This window comes from Martes martes (genome assembly GCF_963455335.1).
Source record: "Martes martes genome assembly, chromosome: 6".
In the NCBI taxonomy this organism is placed as follows: domain Eukaryota; kingdom Metazoa; phylum Chordata; class Mammalia; order Carnivora; family Mustelidae; genus Martes; species Martes martes.
In genome coordinates this window covers 119,914,387-119,937,513 of record NC_137893.1, presented here as the reverse complement: position 1 = coordinate 119,937,513, position 23,127 = coordinate 119,914,387, and the positions used below count along the sequence as shown (strand labels likewise).

The 23,127-nt window shown below is 42.6% G+C and overlaps 2 protein-coding genes and 2 pseudogenes across 4 annotated transcripts; 2 read left to right on the top strand and 2 right to left on the bottom strand.

The window, feature by feature from the left end:
- Window positions 1-53: 53 nt before the first annotated feature.
- LOC308344391 (butyrophilin subfamily 1 member A1-like) lies at window positions 54-4,157 on the top strand (the record flags this gene model as incomplete). Its single annotated transcript, XM_080805943.1, has 3 exons — window positions 54-72; window positions 275-301; window positions 3,493-4,157. The coding sequence occupies 3 exons, from the start codon at window positions 54-56 to the stop codon at window positions 4,155-4,157; spliced, it is 711 nt and encodes a 236-aa protein (XP_080662069.1).
- A 2,401-nt stretch (window positions 4,158-6,558) lies between these two features.
- Window positions 6,559-8,228, bottom strand: LOC308344390 (ATP synthase subunit epsilon, mitochondrial-like; the record flags this gene model as incomplete). Its single annotated transcript, XM_080805942.1, has 2 exons — window positions 6,559-6,725; window positions 8,201-8,228. The coding sequence occupies 2 exons, from the start codon at window positions 8,226-8,228 to the stop codon at window positions 6,559-6,561; spliced, it is 195 nt and encodes a 64-aa protein (XP_080662068.1).
- A 1,795-nt stretch (window positions 8,229-10,023) lies between these two features.
- On the top strand, window positions 10,024-14,287 carry LOC308344389 (CREB-regulated transcription coactivator 2-like; annotated as a pseudogene). The gene is made up of 3 exons: window positions 10,024-10,029; window positions 12,347-13,931; window positions 14,012-14,287. The product of its transcript is annotated as a CREB-regulated transcription coactivator 2-like (transcript).
- A 2,961-nt stretch (window positions 14,288-17,248) lies between these two features.
- LOC308344388 (H/ACA ribonucleoprotein complex non-core subunit NAF1-like) lies at window positions 17,249-19,135 on the bottom strand (annotated as a pseudogene). The gene is made up of 2 exons: window positions 19,095-19,135; window positions 17,249-18,175 (listed from the first exon to the last, which is right to left on the bottom strand). The product of its transcript is annotated as an H/ACA ribonucleoprotein complex non-core subunit NAF1-like (transcript).
- Between the last annotated feature and the right edge of the window lie 3,992 nt (window positions 19,136-23,127).

Genomic DNA, 23,127 nt, shown 5'->3' with positions numbered 1-23,127 from the left:
TTAAGACTCAGGACATTAACTTGGCAAAGGTCACACAACAGCAATTGGCAGGCATGGAACTCAGCCTGCAATGCCGGCTCTCTGACCTGTGGTCCAGGCAATTTCCCACAACATCCTATTGTCTGCCCATGTCAGGAGGATATCTCCTCTCTGGCCTCTCTCCTGACTCTGTTGATAGTGTCACCTGTAGCACAGAGAGGAGTCAAGTGCCAGTAGATCAATACTATGTAGACTTGTTCTGGCTCATGTCTTACCAGGGTGTCTTCCCTTTCAGCCCTGAAGAAGGCAAAACTGTATGCAGGTAAGTGACTCCGTTTCCTGTGGCTTTACCTCCCCAGCCTCCACTGTGCCACCTTCTCTGTCATTGGACCTCACACCAGGATGGGGTTGGTGTCCCTGATCTCCTTGTTATGTTTGTTGTGTCCTTCTGAAGACTGCAGGGACTGTCCTTGGGAACACAGATCTGCCTCTATTCTGACCCATCCTCTACTGTAGGTTGCTGTTAGAATTAGCAACACCCTCTGGACACACCTTGTTCAACGGATAGTTTGTTGGTACAGTGACAACAGAGTGGTCATTTGTAAGGGCGGTTGGACCATGGCATTGACGGTGTACTTCAGAATTTGTTGTCTCTGGAAGATTTCAAAATCAAGCTTGCCTGCTTAGGACTCAGGTCTTCCTTAAGGGATCCTTGTTTCTGAATCCATTTTACCCTGAAATTCCTACCTCTTTTTGGATCTTGCTTTGGTTTTCCTGTTTTTTTTTTTTTTTTTTTTCTCTTTCTCTGGAGCGATGGTCTTCATTTTGCTTCTGCATGCTCGGACTCCTTGTCCAAGCCAGGTATCTTCCTCTAAACCTCCATGGTTGTGTTGGAAGTAGTTTTCCTTAGGTCAGCTGTTCTGATTCTCAGATCCAGAGTCTCCAGGATGTGTAGGGAGTCCTGGTAGTGGGTTTGTGAGATTCTGACCATTATATACGAAATCTTATGTAAGTGTTTGTATTACAACATTAAGAAATTAATTTTTTAAAGGACAGTAACTTATAATTGTTCACGACCATTATCTCTCCTTTTAGGAGAATTCTGGATTTACCTGGTGGGCTCAGTACTTGTTAGATTCATTAGGGGCAATGTGTGAGGAGTGCAATAGGAGAAGATCTGAGGAGTGAAAATTGTTTACCAGAGAAAATTTGGGAGTACATCAGGGAAAGAAAAGCTGGTTGGAGAAGAGAGGAGGAGATGAGAAGGAAAGTAGAGAGCCTGTGATTCCTCTCAGAGACACTTTGGGGGGCTGAGAGTAGAAGAGACACTTTGGGTGGCTTTGGGCAGGAGAGAGACCACAAATGACAGCCATGGTGGTTAGAGTTGGAAGTACACAAAGGACATGCAAGTTATTGGGTGTGCAACAAGTAATAAACTCCTTGATACATGTTTGAGAGATTTCTTAAAAGACATATTTATTTTAAGGTGTTTTGAATTAATTCTCTAACTGGGTTTGCTTCACATAATGAGGCCATCTCACCCTTCCGAAGTTGTCGGGGGAGGAGTGTGATCCTAGGGTTGCAGAATAGGGGTCCCATGTTGTCGGCAAATATTAGAGAAAGTGTCCTGTTCTTATTTTATAATCGTTCTAATTTTGTTCTGGGGTCTCTGTCCTGTTGGAGGTCACAGCTTTACCGTGCAGACTTTTCAGGGTCTAATGACAGATACATATTTGCTGTGATCAGTTGGCTTTTCTTCTTCCCAAAAGGGAGTATGAAGGTTGGAGGAGTTTATGCTTTGCATCACTGAGGGATGGAGTCTCTCTATTCTTCTCTTGCTCATTTCAGGACCTCACTTTATAGAGGGTAGCTTGATGTGGTCCTTAGGATAATTGGGTTTGAGGTTCCGTCTAGGTTTTTGGAGAAATTGTTATTCCACCCCTGCTGCATTTGTATCTCCAGTTCCTTAACCTTACTCACATCTGTAAAGTCCTCTCTGCCAAAACATATTCACAGTTTCTGGGGCATAGGACACAGCCATACTTGGGGGCTGATCATGTGTGGTGTCTCCTGCTGCTTTTGATCTCTCTAGGTGATTATAGGGAGAAGCAGGGATGTTTTTCCTTGCAATACTCCATGATATAGGGAAGCAAATTCATTACTTTCTTTCACTAGATGTATGTCTTTCTTGCTTTGAACTTTTCTCTCTCCTTCCTTGAATCTTCTCCATTACCTCTTGATGGGTAACTCAGGATATGGCACCAGATTTCTCTGGTGCCATATCCTGAGTTCTCCTCACCCATGGCTGAGAGTCATCCTCCAAGTGCAGCTTCACCAAGTTCTATTGCCTCTACCATGGCTTTGAGTCAACCTGCAAGTTCAGTTCAGCCAGTTCTTTATAAGTAAATGGAGGCCTCAGAATTTTTTTTTTAAAGATTTTATTTATTTATTTGACAGACAGAGATCACCAGTAGGCAGAGAGGCAGACAGAGAGAGGAGGAAGCAGGCTCCCCACTGAGCAGAGAGCCCGATGCAGGGCTCGATCCCAGGACCCTGAGATCATGACCTGAGCCGAAGGCAGAGGCTTAACCCACTGAGCCACCCAGGCGTCCCGGCCTCAGAAATTTTGATCTCCTCAGTTCTTTCTCAAGAAAACTTAGCTTTCAGGATGGATACGTGGCTAGAAATTGAGAAAGCCTATTTTGATAATGAAATCTGTGCAAAGAGCCTTCTTTTTAGGTCAGTATCCAGCCGCTCAGTGGAGTTAAGCTTTATGGCTTGGGTTTCATGGGAACATGATGGCTGTGGGTGTATGATAGAGAGAGTGTGCATGTGTGTGTGTGTGTGTGTGTGAGAGAGAGAGAGAGAGAAAGAGAGAGAGAGAGAGAGAGAGAGAGAGAGAATGAATTAATGTGCGTGAAAAATAAATTTATCAGGTGAAAGCTTCCAAAACATTATTCCCTGTAAGTCTTGGTTCAGTGTATTTCAGAGGATATACCAACAATGGTTTGTATAGTCTCCTCAAATATCTGATTTGTTGTTCACATTTGTGCAATGTGGTTTTCTTGTAGATTGGCAGAAGGAGAAGTTCCAGGCCTTTGAGTTACTTCTGTTGTTTGGGTGCTCCTACTGCTATCCCATGGCTGCTGACATTTCCTTCAGCTTGCTGTGGTGATGCAGATGCTGGCATCATCAGTGGTAGTGGGGTGGGATGGGGCGGTGAAAGTCATGTAGCTGGGATTACTGGGTGTGACTGATACTGGATATAAATGGGTATTCTTTAGTGCTGGAGTCCAGTCTGGCCCTCAAGTGCCCTGTGACATGTCTAACCCCCAGATCAGTCTTATGCTTACTTCTTCTGGTTGGAGGGCTGTGTACTTGAGCCAGAAGGCTCTCATCTCAGGAGCTTTGGTCCTCCCTGTATGCAGCTAGTTGTCTGGGGGTGGGGTGGTGGTTGTGTGCCTTGTTATGTGGTAAGGCAAGTCCTTGAATGATTGGCAACTGTCTCTGCAGTGTCTGTCAGTCTGGATCCAGAGTCTGCCCATTCCGACCTTGCTGTCTCTGAAGACAAGACTAGTGTGACTTCGAAGGACTCACCCAAAGACACAGAAGTTGGGTTATATAGTGTCTTGGGTCATGAAGGCATCACATCAGGGTGCTGTTACTGGGAGGTGGAGATCAGGAATGCAAATAGAAGTGAGTGGGCGCTGGGAGTCTGTAGGGGAGATTTGGAGAGGAAAGCCTATTACCATGAATCCCCAGAAAAGGAGTTCTGGGTTGTGGGGATGTATGAAAATACACTCTGTTACCTCCCATATAATTCAGAACACGTGCGAATTCCCCAGAGGGTAGGGGTTTTCCTGGACCTGAAGGAAGGGGATGTCTCATTCTACAACATGACTGATGGTTCCCACATTTTCTCCTTCCCTCTCGCTTCTTCCTGTGGGACTCTGTTTCCATACTTCAGGTTGAGGTCAGGAGATGTGTCCCTGACCATCTGCTCTGGGGTGGGTGGGCCTTTGCAGACCCCTGTACCTGTTAACAACCCTCCTTGTTCTTCAGAGGAGCCTGTGAGCCTCTCAGGGCAGGGGTTCAGTTCAAGCTGTGGTGTTGATGGTGATCTCCCAGGGGCTGAATCTCCATTACTCCCCTGGCGCCCTGAAGTTATATCCCCATAATGCTCCAACACTGTCCCAGATTCCTCATGGTGTCTCCTCCTGGAGCTGCAGACTCCCAGGAGTAATAACCTCTGAAGTTAGTCCTGAATGACCGGGTGTCTTGCCCTTCTCTTCTGGGTATAGACTGCTGGGGTGTGGTTATGAGAATAGTTGGTTCATGCCTTATGCTCAGGTATTAGAAGATAAATGTTGACTTTTTCAGCTATAATGGGGTTGGCTGAATTTTGCTATTGGAAGTCATGTTTCTTTTGATCATGAACATTATTTCATGGAGTCTTTGTATTGTTTTGATATGAAATAAGATGAGGTCTGAATTATTCTGAAGAATTAAATGGTTTTTATTTTATATAGTTTGAGATGTGCAGATGAACCCAGAGGCTATGGGTGGGTTACCAGCTCTATTTAGGAAATGTGCACTCTGACTAAAAAACATTGTCCATCTGAACATTTCTGAAGAAATGTATGGCTAATAGACTTAAGAAGAGTGGAGTGTAATATTCTATTGTACATGCTTCCTATTCTGGAATGGATGAGACATACTTATCTTAACGAAACTTAGTAAATATTTGTTATTTCTGAAATACTGATGCTGCATTTATTCAGAGAATGGAAAATGAGAGTTTGGGTTTCCTTGTGAGTCAACAGCAGTTGGAAAGAACAGAACTGCTACCAGAATAAAGAGGTAAATGAAGATGAGTGTTTTCAGAGCCTGTATGAATTGTAGAAAGTTTTGACCATGAGCACAGTTCCAGAATCTATGTACGGCTTCTCAGTACTTCTAGTCCAATTGTAAAGGTGGGTTCCATCCAACTTTACATCCTGTTTCCACAGGAAACAGAAGGAAGCCAAACTCTTGAGGACTCAGACCTTAATGAATAAAGGTTTTTTGGCTCCTGAACTAGAACACCGACCTGTTGTGGTTCTGGGAGAGATCAGGAAGACACGGAATGGGAAGTGGAAGAAGGAGGTCACTGATTTCAGTTCCTGCCTGTGACCAAAAATAGGAAAAGGACTGGAGTCAGGTTGCATATTTCTTTCTCGTCATGTAGATATGTCATTTGTATTAATTATCTATTTTCCTTCTCCCTTCTTACCAGTGTGATTTTATGCAAGTTGTCCCTGGTAATATTTCAAATATAATCTCTAGGTAACAGATTAGTCAAATGAGTGTGGCTGGACTTAAGGAATAAATATAACTGATTCAATGCCTGGGACTGCCTGTTTATTCTATTTTGGGGAAAGAGTGAGAACTTTTTCATTTGTAAGTGTAGCCCTGTAGATGGGTGAAAATGTGGAGTTGTTGTGTTGTTATATGGAAGTTCCAATGTGAGTAAATGGTGTATGTGGAAATTGAGGAACTAAAAGTGTGAAATCTGCCCATTATCAATTCATTGCCTTTTGAGTCAAATCTACCCTGTATGTGCCCTACTTGTTGATACCGGATGTCATAAATGTTTCATTTTTGCCATGTGGCATATTTGGCACAGTCTTTGTCAGTTAGTGCACTGTTGGGTTTGGCCAGCAAACCCTGAGATGGTGAATGAAAAGACTCCTCCAGACACCTTCATAGGAGAAAGGAGAGGCCTGGGGACCAGACACTCTAGTGGCAGAGAGCCTCCAGCCAAGCTTTGTCTCCAGTTTCACTGGGGTCGTATCAATACACCAAGCACAGGCACAAAGCAAGGAGGAGAGTGTAGCCTTAATGGTCAGGACAATAATATATGGGGCAGTGTGTGAATAGGGCAAGGAGGGTAGGAGTTCATGAAGTACATGAGCACCATGTGCCTGTTTCTCCTTAAAATTTAAACATTTACTTCCTAGATGAGAGCCTTGAGCCGCAGTAAGAATGTGGTCACTTTCAGCCAAGAAATTTCAATGGAGGCCTAACGTTCTGGGCATTCCTCCTTTGTTTTTCAATTAGTCTCATCCAGGGAGGCGTATACAAGTCAGATTTTGTGTATGCAGACACTGAATTCCTACAGGGCACCAGAGGGAACACAGCAAGATGGAGCAGGAGTAAAAGCTTTTTTCTTTTGGGTTTTTTTTTTTTTTTGGAACCATATTTTAATTTATTGGCATTGTCATTTGAAAACAAGGCAGGATTTCTTTTCCATGCAGGGAGATCGTTTTCTTTCTTTCTTTTTTTTTTTTTAAAGATTTTTTTTTTCTTAATTTATTTGACAGAGAGAGACCACAAGCAGGCAGAGAGAGAGGGGGAAGCAGGCTCCCCTCCGAGCAGAGCCTGATGTGGGGCTTGATCCCAGGACCCCGGGATCACGACCCCAGCCTAAGGCAGAGGCCTTAACCCACTGAGCCACCCAGGTGCCCCAGGAGATCGTTTTCAATCTGTTGTAACATGGACCCACACATCTTCACCTTGGAAAATGTAGCATTTCAAGCTTTAGCCAGAGTAGAGTACTCTTTTTTTCAGTTTCACAATTTTTGCAGTGCTGCCAGAAGTCTTCTCAGCATTTGCTTTGAACTCGGCCTTCAATGCATCTCTCACTGCTTTTGCACAGATCTGGGAGTATCGGATGTAGCTGAGTCCAGCCTGTTGCCAGTAGTCATCTTGATGTCGCGAGGGTGGGCGTGTGGGGTCGAATCACGAGGATGCCTCAATGTCGGCTCGACGCATGGCCCAGGGGCAGGAAGGACTCTTTTTGTGTTTTTTAAAAAAGATTTTATTTATGTATTTGTCAGAGAGAGATTGAGTGAGCACAAGCAGGGAGAGTGGCAGGCAGAGAGAGAAGCAGACTCCCTGCTGAGCAGAGAACCCAAAGCAGGACTTGATCCCAGGAACCTGGGATCCTGACCTGAGCTGAAGGAAGACATGTAACTGAGTGAGCCACCTAGGTGTCCTACCTTTGGTGTCGTTTCCCCCTTGATCTTATAATGCTGCTGACAGTGGCCTGGAGAAGACTTAGCTTCTCTTGCCTTTGGGTGAATGAGTATGGCATTGTAGCAGGTTGTGTTGTAGAACGCTGTCTCCCAGGGAATATTGCCAGTTCTCTAGTGAGGGTTTTCCTGCCCAACAGGCTTGTTCTGCAGCCTATTGGTGAATTTCTTTCCTTCCTGGGGACTCTGGTCCCACCTGGTCCAATAAACAGAATGTCAATCTTATTCTTTCAAATGTATTCCGTTTTTTGGATGCTCTACCTCAATTCTAGAGGTAATGTCTGCTTCCTGTATCTTCTACTTTTGGTTTCCATAGAGCTTTCTTTTATCTCTTTCAAATTAAATACATCTTTCTTTCTTTTTTTTTTGTTTTTTAATTTTTTTATTTTAATAAACATATAATGTATTTTTATCCCCAGGGGTACAGATCTGTGAATCGCCAGGTTTACACATTTCACAGCACTCATCATAGCACATACCCTCCCCAATGTCCATTTCCCCACTAAATACCTCTTTCTTAATAATTCTTTATATCAGATTTTCTTGTTAAAATGACTGATGTGGCTTCTGCCTCCTGACTGGACACTGGCTGATACAAACATCTAAACTGAACTGTATGTTGGAACAGGGCACTGCACTTCTCATAGTATATGGGAAAGGGTAGTGGAAGAATGTTCAAATTTATAAAAAAAAAAAAACCCAAAACAAAACCAAAACAACATACCAATAAAGCCATAAATATACTCTTTGGGATCTGTGCATATATTTTAAATGCTCTACATGTTAATATATTATCTGACATGTTCATCTCCTTCTTCCATATGGCTTGTGGCTTTATGACAGTGGATTACTTTTAGAGGGGCTACGGGTATATTTCCTTTGAAATGGAGAGGAAAGGAAGGTATGGATGTGATATGAATTATCCACACAAAAAGAGGAATCTTTTGAAACAAGTGCACCAGTTGCCCATGTAATTCCAGAAAGAGTGGTTAAAACCATCATTCTTGGGAGGAGTGAGGTCAGCATCATGGCAGAATGAGTCCTTCCATTTGTCTCCCCCTTTCTGTTTACAACTAGTAAGATTCCAAAACCCAACAAAGTTCCTCTGCACAGCACACGAGACACCAAAGAGATGCATCCATGTTTACATCTGAAGAGGTGTGTATTGGGCCTCATGGAGACCAGAGCCCAGTCAGCTTGGTGGGGCCTGCTATCCTGGCTTCTACAGTGGTGGTAATGCTCACCTGTGACTCCTGTGGCGGAGGAGCTGGGTTTGGAAAGGGGTGAGTGAAAGGCTACTTGGCCCTTTGGGTTGTGGCTGGAGGACCCCCTAGCTATGAAGCCACAGAGCAGGGTCCTGTGAGGTAGGACATCTGTGACCAGGAGGGGACAGTGGGGGGAAGGAAAAGGCAAGGGAAGGAGGCAGAGAAGAAGAAACACTTTATTCACCGTCTGCCCTCAGAGTTCAGCAAGAGAGCTCCCAGCTCCGTGGGACTCCCGAACTTGAGGATCCTCCTCCTGGAGTGTGGGGCACACCCAAGGCCCAAAGGCTTAGTACATATTGGCCCCTCCAGAGTGCCAGCCTCCTACTTTTTTTTTTTTTTGTGGGTTTTTAAAAAATTTTTTTTAAAAATTTCTTTTCAGCGTAACAGTATTCATTATTTTTGCACCACACCCAGTGCTCCATCCTTTTTTTTTTTTTCTTTGAGCCTGGTCTATACAGCCACCAGGGCTACTCTGGTAAGAGAAACCAGAAACTTGTGCTCTTCTGCCACCTGCTGTAATACTAAAGAAGGGTCTCTAACCTCCCACCCACGAACTGTTAGAATCAAAGTTAACAAATTTTTACCTACATACAAAAGGTGTTGGCTACTTCAAAGTATTCGACTGAGGAAAATCTCATTAAAGAGCATGAAAAATCATGGTAATATGGTTTTGCTAAAAAAAATGACAGTTCTCCAGCCACCAAGCCTACATTTACAGAAGGTTGTGATCTAAGTAATAGAGAATTCAAAATAAATGTCAGAACAGAATTCAGCAAGATACAAGAAGATCGGCAATTCAATGAACTCAGTAATAAAATGAATGGATAGAAGGAGTACTTTACCCAAGAGACTGAATTTCTAAAAAAGCACCAAACCGAAATTCTGGAGCCGAACTCAGTAAATGAGATGAACAATGCATTAGAAACGTTGGAAATAGAGCAGATCAGGTGGAAGGGAGAATACATGATCTGAAAGGTGGAATCTAGAAATGATTCAGGTGGAAGTGAAGAGAACTAAGGTTTATTATTATTTTTTAAAGTGAAGAAACCCTGGGGTGCCTGGCTGCTTCAGTTAGTGGAGCATCCGACTCTTGATCTTTGGGTTGTGACCCAAAGCCCTGCGTTGCATGTAGAGATTACTTTAAAGGAAAACAAGCTTAAAAAATGAAGAAATCCTGCAAGAGCTTCCAGTCTCCATTAGGAAAGCCAGTTAAGAAGAGTGGGTATATCAAAAGGAGAAGAGAAGGAGAAGAGGGGCAGAGCTGTTATTACAAAAGTGTTGTCTGAGAACTTCTCAATCCTGGGGAAAGAAGTGGACATAGAAGTCTATGAAGTTAATAGACAACCTTATTATCTCAATACAAAAATACCATCTCCAAGACACTTTCCAATGACACCGCCAAATGTCAAAGATAAAGAAGGAATCTTGAAAGGATAAAAGAGAGTAACCTAAAAACGAGCCCCCATAAGAGAGAACATCAGCAGATTTCTCAGCAGAAAGTCTATAGGCCAGGAGAGAATGGAATGACATACTCATAACATTGACAAATAAATATTACCAGACAAGAAATCTGTATCCAGGATTTATCTTTCAGACATGAAGGAGAAATAAAGACTTTGCCATTCAAAGAAAACTTGAGGGTATTCCCCATCACTAGTCCTGCCTCCAAGACATATTGAGCGGAACTTTAATACTGTAATGAAAAGATGAAGGTACAGAGACTCTGAGTAAGCTGGCAGACAGAGTCAGAAACTGTAACCTTATCTTAGAATAGGGCATTAAACACTTAATGATAACAGCAATGGCTAAAGTTATTAAAAATAACTAGAGCTACTACAGTTGGTAAGAAACCTATACCAGGAAAACAGTTTGTGACAGCAAAAATGTCAAAGGGGAGGGGGAAAATGAGAACAGCTATGTAGGCAAATGAAGAAAAGTTGCCAACAGCAGGAAAAGCACCATTTAATCTATGAGACAGTTTATACAAACTTCATGGTAAGACAAAATAATATCTAGAGCAGAGAGAACTTTAAAAAGGGGGAAACTGAGGGAATCATCATGGAAAACCATCAAATGATAAAAGTAGACAAAAACACAAAGAAGAAATAATAAAGATACAAAACAACCAGAAAAAAAAGATAAAAGGACAATAGTAAGTCCTTAGGTATCAATAATCATGTAAACGTAAGTGGGTTGACTTTACCAATCAAATGACAGAGAGTGCCTTGATAACTTAAAAACATAGACCAAGTTTGTGATGCTTTCAGAAGGGTCATTTTAGCTGTACAATGGACAAATGTAGGTTTATAGTGTAGGAATGGATGTGGATAACCCAAGAAAATGGTACTGAAAAGAAAGCAGGTGTGGCCATATGTACATCAGACTAGATAGACTTTAAGCCAAAAAGAAGATATAACAGTTGTAAATACCTGTGCTTAACACCTGAGTATTGAAACACATTAAACAAATACAGATCTTAAGGGAGAAATAGACAATAATCTAGTAATAGCAGGGACGTTAATATCCCATGGTCCACAATGGATGGATCATCCAGATGCAGAATCAGCAAGGAAACAGAACATAACCACACTTCAGAAAAAAATGACAGACATTTCCAGAACATTCTGTCCACCTGCAGAGGAATGCATATTCTTCTCATGTGTACCTTGAACGTTCTCCAGGATAGATCCCCTGATGGAACACAGAAATCTTAACAAAATTAAGAAGATTGAAACCATATCAGCCAACTTCTCTGACCACGTTGGTATGAAAGTAAAATGAACAAGAGGAAACTCAGTAGACCTAAAAATATGTGGGAAAGAGATCACAAAATTTTAAACAACTGAGGTCAGACACCTGGTTCTTGGACTAGTCTTGAAAGCATATGCAGAGCTATATTGTATTAGTTGCATTATTACCTTAGCTACACATCACATTTTATTCCCTACTGTGGACGTTTTTGCATCTCTTAACCTCATGCATGATCAATCATTTACTTTGCTTTTTACCCCTACTCCCTGTTGACCCACTGATTATAGGAACCTAATGGGGAGTGGAAAGAAACATTTGTCTCAAAATTATCTGACATACCTCATCATTCCAGGTCCTGAATGGGGTGCCTTATTTTCCGGAAGAATATAGAGCTCCAGATTGTTTCAAGGCCCACCCTCTCAAGGTTTCCAGAAACACCTCATCCTCCTCTCATACATTCACCTCCTTCCCTAAACAAGTAGTGGCTGTCCCTTTTCCTCCAGAGGGCACTGCAGCTTTGGGAATGATAGCCAGCCTTCTCACTGGGCTTTCCTTGTGATAATGAAGGTTTCTTTGCCTCAAAACCCATGTCTCAGACATTCGCTTACTGGGCATTGGGTGCTCAACTAGTCTGAGTTTGGTAACACAATCAATAGGTCAAAGAGGAAATCAAAAGGGAAATAAAATAATGGTCTCAAACAAGTGAAAATGAAAATGAAATGTATCAAATTTTGTGGTTTGCAGTAAAAGCAGTTCTGAGAAGAAGTTTAGAGCAACAAAAAATTTGAAAGATGTCAAACAATCTACCTTTATACTTCAGTGAACTAGAAAAAGAGGAACAAATTAAACCCAAAGTTAACAAAAAGAAAGAAATAATAAAAATCAGAGCAGAAGAAAATGAAACAGAGACCAGAAAAACAATAGAAAAGATCAATGAAACTAAAAGCTGGTTCTAGAAGATGATGAACACAAGCTGGCAATAAGTTAGCTAGTCCAAGAAAAAAAGAGACATAGTACTGTACGGTGACTAATATAATATAATAAAAAAAGAAGAAATAAAAGAGGGTTATTACAATGGATAGGACAGGAATATTTAGAATCATGAAAGACTATGAATAATTGCATACCAACAATTATGTATCTAAAGGAAATGGGTACATTCCTAGAAACACACAACTGACCAAGACTGACTAACACACAACTGACCAAGACTTCCTGACTATATCAAGAAGGTGTAGACAACGTGAACAGACCAGTCTAGTCATCTGAGAGGCACAGGTGGAGACTGAAGGGCAGGAAGACAGGCTTGTAGGGAAAGCACAGACACCAGAGAGCCTGGGGTTGAGGAACACATGGGACCTACACGCCCCCAAATTGCAACTGGCATACACAAGGAGCTCTCCTTATGGCCGTTCTCTGCCCACTGATAACCAGATGAGCCCTGACCTGGCTGAGTTCCAAAAGCCCCCTCAACTTGCCTCTGTATTCATTGTGGAGCCCTGGGCACTGGGAGCTTCGGAACAGTTACAGAGAGATTCCAGAAAAATGGTGTCCCCACTCCACTGCTATCCCTGCCAGAAAGACAGCTCTCCCTGTGGTCCTACCTATTTGTCTCTTCCCCCAGAGCCCAGCTGGTGGAGGATGTGCCCTGGGACAACGTCCCGGAGAAGGGGCAGGTCTTTCTACTACCATCTGACTGAATAGGACAAGTACTGACTCTGCCTTCACACCAGTGTGAGGAACTCCAGCCCTCAGGACACTTACCCAGGCCCCGCCTCTCCTAGCATCCTGCACAGCCACCATGGAGATTTTCTGAATGGCAAAGTGCACTCCAAAGTCCCTGTTATTGAAGAGAAGTTGTTAGAGGGCAAAGATTTGTTGAAGCCTTGCCATGCTTGGAAGCTGTCCTTATGTTCTTTCTGATCTTAGTCCTGTGAACTCCCTGCAATGAACACCTTTCTGATGTTAATCAGAGAACCATGTGCTTCCCGACCAGCCTGCCAATGTGCCTGCCCTTCCACCAGCCATGAACACAGGAAGCTCCCTATCTGATCTCACCAACCTGCACTTTCCTCTGGCACACCCCACCCCCCAGGGCCCTGAGGCAACAGCCTACCCCAGCCTGAGTGAGGGCATCAGTACCTCCAAATTAAGACACAGCATGATCCACCTCAGGATCAGTGGGAGCCAGTGCCTGGACCAAGCTTGGGCTATGATGAGACAGGACTTTACTCCCTGCTCAGCTACCCATCCTGTGGTCTTCCCTGAGCAATCCCAACCCCTAGGCTTCCTGGAGCATTCCCCACCCTCATGTTCAAGGCTCTGATAGCCACCCCTCACTGTCAGCCTCCTCCCTGGGCCATCCCTCACTCAGTGCTCTGGCTCTCTCATCCTCCAATTCCTCCCCCTCAGCTTCCTTTCCTGTGCTGGGTACCCCCCTTACCCAGCTTCTTCCTCTGAAATCCCTTCCTGCCAGTACCATGTGCCCCTCAGCTGCCTGAGGTTGCCCAAGGGCCCAGCTGACACCCAAGAGCAGCTGCTCAAAAAGGTTTTGACAACAATGTCACCTGCCTTGTCCTGCATCACTCAGGGTGTCCCCCTGGATACCAGCAATCTGCCCACTGACCAGAGGCTGCCTCCATACCCATACAGCCCCCCAAATTTGGTTCTGCCCACCCAGCCACCTACCCCAAAGCCTCTGCAGCATCCCGCGATGTCCTCTCAGGCCTGCTCAAAGCAACATTCAGGTGGGCAGCCCAGCACACTGTGGGACACTATACCCACCCAGCTCAGTGGGCATGAGCAAGAATTTTACCATCAGTCAGTTAGGGACTTCCGCCAGGGAAACCTGTTTCCTCACAGCGTGGTCTTTGATGACCGCTGCGCTGACTTGTTTGTCCCCTGGCATGCACGCACTCTGTCTCAGCTGCAGGTATGATTTAGCATGGTAGCCCATCAACCAGTCTGGTGTTGGAGCCCCCAGCTTTTTGGAGGAGCCTTTATTTTTGGAGGACAAGGGACCAATTAGTGTTCCTACAGGACCCCCATGCCCTCAACCACCAGAACTTGACCCTCTGTTCCTGCCATGGCTCAGGGCCCAACATCATCCTCCCAGGAGAGTCCTCCCCAGGTATTTGTAAGGAGATTGTGGCAGTCCTGGCTGGAGTGCCTGGCTTTGAGGTGTCAGCAACCTGGCTGAGGCCGGGGCTGGGGCTTTAGGAGTTGTTGCACACGGAATCACTGGGCCTGGAATGATTCCACATGCTGAGCGACCCCTATGGCTCGCTGTGTGATCCTGCTGTGGAGGACTCATTCTAAAGTCAGCATCTGCAGTGAGGAGCCTCATCAGCCTCCCACTTCTTGGCCCTGCTCCATCACTGTTCCTTTTCTCCCTTCCCCTGGGTCAGTAGAGACTCCACTCTGCCCGCAGAGCCTCTTTCTAACCTGAATGAGGGAACCAAAGAATGAGGAAAAGCCAGGGGTTTGTCCTGGTGGCCCCTGAATTCTGCACAAGGGTTGGGTCCACTGAAGCTCCAGGGGGCCTAACACTTATAACTTGTAACTCAAAAGATGGAGTAAGTAATCAAAAAACTCCCCAAAGAAAACCTCATGGTCAAATGGCTTCACTAGTAATTCTAATGAACATGCAGTGGAAAACTAATACCAACACTCCTTAAACTCTTCTAGAATGTTAAGGAAGAGGCAACAATTTCAAATTCACTCTACAAAGGCAGTATTATTTTGATAGCAAACCAGATAAGGATAACACCAGATCAAAAAAGCAGTAAACCAGTATCCTTGATGAATACAGATGGAAAAATTCTCAGCAAAATGTTATGAAACTGAGTTCATACATTAAAGGAATTAGACACCATGGCTAAATGGGATTTATCTGTGGGATGCAAGGGTAGTTGAACTTACAAAGATCAATAAATGTAATTCAATACACCAAGAGAATGAAAGATAAAAATCACGTGATCATCTCAAAAGTTGCTCAGAGAAATTAGACTAAATATAGCATTCATTTATGATAAAAACTCTTAACAGATTGGGTATAGGAGGAGCATACCACTACATAATAAAGGCCACCTACAGGAACCTCACAGCAAACACTTTACTCAATGAAGAAAAATTGAAAACATTTCCTCTAACAGGAACATAACAAGGAAGGACACTCTCACCACCTCTATTCAATATAGTAGCGGAAGCCCTAGCTAGAGCAATTAGGCAAGAGAAAGAAATAAAAGCCTTCCACATCAGGAAGGTGGAAGTGAAAATGTCATTCTTTGCAAATATCATCTTACATACAGAAAAATCTGAGGAGTCAATAAAAAAAAATCTGTTGAAGATGAATGGATAAAGAAGATGTGGTATATATACACACAATGGAATACTATGCAGCCATCAAAAGAAATGAAAGCTTGCCATTTGCAACGACGTGGATGGAACTAGAGGGTATCATGCTTAGTGAAATAAGTTAATCGGAGAAAGACAACTACCATATGATCTCCTGATATGAGGAAGTGGAGATGCAACATGGGGGGTTAGGAGGGTAGGAGAAGAATAAATGAAACAAGATGGGATTGGGAGGGAGACAAACCATAAGTGACTCAATCTCACAAAACAAACTGAGGGTTGCTGGGGGAGGGGGGTCGGGAGAGGTGGGTGGGATTATGGACTTTGGGGAAGGTATGTGCTATGGTGAGTGCTGTGAAGTGTGTAAACCTGGTGATTCACAGACCTGTACCCCTGGGGATAATAATACATTCTATGTTTATAAAAAAATAAATAAATTAAAAAAATCTGTTGAAAGTGATCAATGATTCAATAAAGTGACATATTACAAATTGACTTACAAAAATCAGTGGCATCCTTTTACACTAATGCTGAAGCATCAGAAAAGGAAAATAGCATCAAAAGCAACAAAATAGGAATGTAAGTAACCAGGGAAGTGAAGGACCTGTACAATGAAAACTACAAGACTTTCCTGAAAGAAGTTGAAGACACAAACAAATGGAAACACATCCCATGTTCATGATTTGAAGAATTAATACAGTTGAAATGACCATATTACACAAAGCCATTACAGAGTCAATGTGATCTCAATCAAAATACCAAAGGCATTCTTTATAGAAATAGACGAAATCATTCTGAAATTTGTGTGGAAGCATAGGAGACTCCAAATAGCCAAAGGAATCCTGCAAAAGGAGAGCAAAGCTGAAGGTAGCACATTTCCTCATTTCAAACCATACCTGAAAGCCATAGTAACAGAATACAATGTGGTAATGGCACAAAAAGCAACATGTGCACTAATAAAACAGAATAGAGAGCCCAGAATTAAATCCCAATGCATGTGGTCAACCAATAATAGGTAAGGAAGCCAAGAACACCCAATGGAAAGGATAGTCCCTTCAAGAAATGGTGCTGGGAAAACTGGAGAAACACAAGCAGAACAATGAACTCTTTGGATCATCTACTCCTTTCAGAACATATTTTAAATGTGCAGCTAATAAATATGTACAGACATTAGTTCCCTTTTTTATAGTAGAAGTTCTAATATGATTTCTGTCTCCTCTCCTGCCTGTCTGATCTCTGGAGCACTCCTATTGCTGGTGCTCCCAATCTGATGCCCTCTGTTTAGAGCTCAGCTGAGGTTGGGGTGCCCCTGGCTCCTGTAGGATTTGGCCACACAACCAGATGACCCTTGACAGGTGCTCTCCTATTGTTGAGCTCCTGTCTCTCAAATTTAAAATGAGGAAAGACTCTCCTCTGAGGATTAGTGTAAATTATTTATTGAAATAAAGTACATAATGTTCAGAGTGAAATGGCACTTGGTGAATGGTGGGCCTGATTATTTGGTGAAGGTCAGCAGGGAGTAGGATCCTGGCCTCATGGTTTCAGCCTACAGTCCAGCCTGTGCAGGTAAGTTTCTCTGACAGAGAATGCAGAGAATTGCAGAGTACTGGAATCAGTCTCTCAGGATTGGTCAGGGGCTCCCTTGCTTTTTCTGCCCCAGGCCTCTCTCCCTTGATGTTTTCAAGGTGAGAGGCCAAAGTGCCAGTTCTCCAGGCCTTTTCCCATAACTTGGCACTCACATCCCTCCCACCGGGATTTGCCCATTTCAGCCTTGACCTTGGATGGGCCTGACCTACATGGGACTGAGAGAGTGAATAAATTCTTCTAGGTCACACTTGCTCTCTGCAAATGATTCACTGACATCGCAGGAACTGAGGAATGCGATTGAGACGCTCTGGGCATTTCTGTGACTATGTACTGAGTAAAGTCTTTCACTGACGGACCAAAATACACAATGTCCTTTATTTTCATACCTTTTCTCTCAATGTGCTCTGAAGAATTAAACCATGACACATAAATGGATGTGCAACAGGTTCAAATATCTCAAATATCTTTCCTGCTGCCTGTCGATTGCTTTTAAAAATTACAGTCTCAAAAAAAAAAATTACAGACTCATTAACTGGAGGTAGGTTAATCATAGATGGAATTATTACTAATTGCTCAATAATACTTGAAACCAACCCAAAGGGCTTTAAAACAGTATCTTCAGGCAGAATAATAGTGAGTTCTTCAACAGAAGGTAGTTCATTAAGGAGTAACTCATCTTTTGTTTTAAGACGAAAATTCTTATTTTCCTTCCCAGTTTGTCAATCATCTTCTCTGCCCGAGAGCAGTGGAGGAAGTGATATTCAAGAGGAAGATGATGAGAATGAGGAGGTGGTTGAACTATCTGAATCTGTTTCACTGTCCAAGTCCAAATGCGAGTCGGAAGTCTCTAGAGAGTCAGGGGTCCCCGCCAGCTCTGCCGCGCCGGGGGCGGTGACGTAGTTCCCTCCAAGGGCAGGTCCTGGCCTTGACTGTGGCACGAATTCAGGCGGCTGCTCACTGGCAGGCTGAACCTCCGCGGCCTGTCTGCTGTCCGGGGACACCTCATCCGACTGCAGTGACGGCCGTGACCCTGGGACAGGTATACAGGCCCGAGACTGCACCGCCTGACATTGGCCATCCCCTAAACCGGTGCCATTAAATTTCAGAGTTTCCCGCTGAGCGGCGGTGGCCTCAACTACTTCCACGGTGTTGCGCCAGAGGGCCCTTAGACAGGCTCACAGCTCGCTAGGAAAAAAATAGAACTGTGAGGGTTGTAACCGCATCTGCACCAGATTTCCCGGGTTTCTAGGGTAACTGCACTGGGGGCCTGCCTGGAAACATGCCCCCGCCACTTACACAGGGGCACTTCCGGGGGAGCCTACTCTGCACTTGATTTTCTTTTAATTTCTTATTTACTCATTGTTAATTAATGAGTATGCTAAAATTTCTCCAAGTGTCTATAAGAATGTCTTTTTCCTTATGTGTGAGTCCTTTGCCTTTATATAGCTCAGGGCTTTGGTGGGAGTGATGCCTCCTCACTTTCCTTGGAATCTCAGACATTAGAAGTAGAGTGGATTGCCTACTCAGACGGTGCTGGGACAGGTGCCCACTGTCACATGCACTGTGCAGCTGACCCCTGGGTGGACATCAGCATGCTCCAACCCTTGGGAGTTCCTTAAGGAATTCTCAGAGGCACCTTTGTTTTGATACTTCCGTTGTGGGATGACAATCTATTGGGAGGGGCTTGTGCTCTTCAGAGGGGCAGATGTGTGGGCTCAGAGGATGATGAACATTCGCACTGTACCCTTTGACGTCTCATAGCAGGCTGCCAGGGCAAAACTCAGCCCACCAGCTAGAGTAATGCTGGTTAGAGGAGGAAGGAAAATTTTGAAAATTCAAAAGAATACTATTGCGTGTGTGTGTTTTTATGTGTGTGTGTGTGTATGTGTGTGTGTGTTGTCATATTCCACATCTTTCCAGGTAGCAAACAAGCAAAAAACTTTACCCTGCAGTAGAAGATAACCCAGTGAACCCTTCATCTTAACAGTGTCAAAATAAATGAAGCTCTCTGCAAGCCAGAATGAGTGGCATGATATATGCAAAGTGCTGAAAGGAAGAAGAAGTACCACCAAGAAGAACGTACTTGGCAAGACTATTGTTCAGATTTGAAAGAGAGATCAGCATGTTCCTAGAGAAACCAAAGCTAAAGGAGTTTATCACCACCAAACCAGCCTTACGATAAATGTTAAACTGACTTTTTAAAATGGAAAATGAGTGGCCAGAAATTGCATAAGTAAGTTATGAGTAAAGAGATGTAAAATACAAAAAATATGTAAATATGATGGCATGTACATAAAATATGGAAGAGATAAAGAAAAAGGAAGAGAAGTTTTTTTTTTTAAAGAATGTGTTTATTTCTTATTTTTTTATTTTATTTATTTGACAGGGAGAGAGAAAAAGAGAGAGCATAAGAAGGGGGAGCAGCAGGCAGAGGGAGAGAGAGAAGCAGGCCGCTGAGCAGGGAACTGGATGTAGGGCTTGATCCCAGGACCCTGGGATCACACCTGAGCTGAAGACAGATGCTTAACCAACTGAGTCACCCAGGTACGTGTAGAGAATGTGTTTAGACTCAAGTGCCTGTCCAATTAATATACACTGCTATAACTCAGGATATTATATAAGAACTTCAGGGTAACGGCAAACCTAAAACCTGTAGTGGATATGCAAAATTAAAAAAAGGGAAAGCCAAACAACACTACAGAAACTCATCAATCACAAAGAAAGAGAGGAAGTTGAGGAGACAGGAACAGAGAACTAACTACAAACAACCAGACAACAAATAATTTCAGTAAGGACATATGTTTCAATAATTACGTTAAATGTAAAGGGCCTAAATGTTCCAATCAAATCAAATGTTCCAAATCAAATCCAAATCAAAGGTAGATAATGAATAAATAAGCAAGACCTATCTATATAGTGCCCAGAAGAGATCATCTCAGATGTAGAGATACATGCAGAGTAAAAGCCAAGGTATGGAAAATGTAGATGCATGCGTTTGGAAGCAAAAAAATAACCAAACAAACAAAATCAAAACAAAACAGAAACAACCCAGAGAAGAAATGCTTATATCAGAATAAATGGAATTATGAAACAAAGACTGTAACGAGCGATAGAGAAAGACATTACATAATGCAAAGGGGTAAATCTAACAAGGAGATATAGCAATTCTAAATATCTATGCACCCAACACTGAAGCACCTAAATACATAAAGCAAATATTAATGGACATAAGGAGATAAGATGATATGGCACAGCAAGAGTAGGGGGCTTTAACCTCAAATTACATCAATGGATAGATCATCAGTGCAGAAAATCAATAAGGAAATCATGTCTTTGAATGAGAAATGAGCCCATGTGGACAACACAGATGTATACAGACCATTCCATCCCCAAACAACAGAATACACATTCTCTTCAAGTGTATATGAGACATCTAGAGTATATCACATGTTAGGGCATAAAACAAGCCTCAATAAATTTAAAAAAATTGAAATCATGCCATGCAACTTTTTTTGACCCCAGTGGTATATAACTAGAAATCAACCACAAGAAAAAAACTGGAAAACACATGAACACGTAGAGTCTAAACAACATGATACTAAACAACTAGTGATGCAACAAAGAAGTCTAAGGGAATGAAAAAGTGGAAAATATATATAAATGTCTATAAAAAGTGGAAACATAAAAAACAAAAATATTCCTCTCCATATAATAAAAAACATAAAAATAATGAAAATGATGAGACAATGGTAAAAATATCTTTGAACACAGGGAAAGCATTTTGTTAAAATTTGAATTCAATTAGCCAGCGTATAGTACATCATTAGTTCCCGATGCAGTATTCAATGATTCATCAGTTGCATATACACCCAGTGCTCGTCACATCGTGTGTCCTCCTTAATGCCCATCACCCAGTTACCCCATACCCCCACCAACCTCCCCTTCCACAACCCTCAGTTTGTGTCCCAGAGTCCAGAGTCTCTCATGGTTTGTGTCCCTCTCTGATTTCTTCCCATTCAGTTTTCCCTCTCTTCGAGTGAATCCATATGATAATTGTCTTTCTCTGACCGACTTATTTTGCTCAGTGTAATACCCCCTGGTTCCATTCACATTGATGTCAAAGGTATTCATCCTTTCTGATGGCTGAGTAATACTCAGTAATACTCCATTGTATATAAGAACCACATCTTCTTTATCCATTCATCTGTTGATGGACTTCTCAGCTCCATCCAGAGTTTTGCTATTGTGGATATGGCTGCTATGAACACTGGGGTTCATGTTCTCCTTCTTTTCACTACATAAGTATCGTGGGGCTAAATAGCCAATAGTGCAATTGCTGGGATGTAGGGTAACTCTATTTTCAAATTACTGAGGAAACTCCATACTGTTTTCCAGAGTGGCTGTGCCAGTTTGCATTCCCATCAACAGTGTAAGAGGGTTCCCCTTTCTCCACATCCTTTCCAACATTTGTTGTTTCCCGTCTTGCTGCTTTTTGCCGTTCTAATTGGTATAAGGTGGTATTTCATTGTGGTTTTGATTTGTATTTCCCTGATGTCAAGTGATGCAGAGCATTCTTTCATGTGTATGCTGGCCATTTGTATGTCTTCCTCGGAGAAGTGTCTGTTTATGTCTCTTCCCATTTCTTGACTGGATTACTTGTTTCTTTGGTGTTGAGTTTGAGAAGTTCTTTTTTTATTTTTATTTTTTATTATTTTTTATTTTTTTAAAAGATTTTATTTATTTATTTGACAGAGAGAGATCACAAGTAGACAGAGATGCAGGCAGAGAGAGAGGAGGAGGAAGCAGGCTCCCTGCTGAGCAGAGAGCCTGATGTGGGGCTCGATCCCAGGACCCTGAGATCATGACCTGAGCCGAAGGCAGAGGCTTTAACCCACTGAGCCACCCAGGTGCCCAAGAAGTTCTTTATAGATCTTGGATACCAGCCCTTTCTCTGTTATACCATTTACAAATATCTTTTCCGATTCTGTGGGTTGGCTTTTAGTTTTGTTGACTGTTTCCTTTGCTGTGCAGAAACTTTTTACCTTAAGTCCCAATAGTTCATTTTTGCTTTTGTTTCTCTTGCCTTTAGAGACATGTCTTGCAAGACTTTGCTCTGGCCAAGGTTGAAGTGGTTACTGCCTTTGTTCTCAGAGATTTTCATGGATTCCTGTCTCACATTTGGGTCTTTCATCCATTTTGAGTTTATCTTTGTGTATGGTGTGTGGTTCTCTTTCTTCAGTCACATTATTAATGTATAGAAATGCAACTGATTTCTGTGCATTGATTTTGTATCCTGTCATGTTGCTGAATTGTTGTATGAGTTCTAGCAATTTTGGGGTGGAGTTTTTTGGGTTTTCCACATAAAGTACCATGCCATCTGGGAAGAGAGAAAGTTTGACTTCTTCTTTGCCAATGTGAATGCTTTTTGTTTATTTTTGTTGTCTCATTGCTGAGGCTAGGACTTCTAGCACTATGTTGAACAATAGTAGTGAGACTGGGCATCCCTGTCATGTTCCCGACCTTAAGGGGAAAACTCTCAGTTTCTTCCCATTGAGAATGATATTTGCTGTGGGCTTCTCATAGATGACTTTTATGATACTGGTGTATGTTCCCTCTATCCTTACACTTTGAAGAGTTTTAATGAAGAAAGAATGCTGTGTTTTGTCAAATGCATTTTCTGCATCAATTGAAAGGATCATATGGTTCTTGTCTTTTCTTTTATTTATGTGACCTACCACATTGATTGATTTGTGAATGTTGAACCACCCTTGCATCGCAGGAATAAATCCTACTTGGTCGTGGTGAATAATCCTTTTAATGTACTGTTGCATCCTATTGGGTAGTACCTTGGTGAGAATTTTGGTATCCATGTTTATCAGGGATATCTGTCAGTAATTCTCCTTTTTGGTGGGATCTTTATCTGGTTCTGGGATCAAGGTAAAAGTGGCCTCATAGAATGATTGGGATTTTCTTTCCATTTCTATTTTTTTTTAAACAGTTTCAGAAGAATAGGTATCGGTTCTTTAGATGTTTGGTAGAATTCCCCTGGAGTCATCTGGCCCTGTATTCTTGTTTGCCAAAAGATTTTCTTTAATTTTTTTATTTTTTAAATTTCT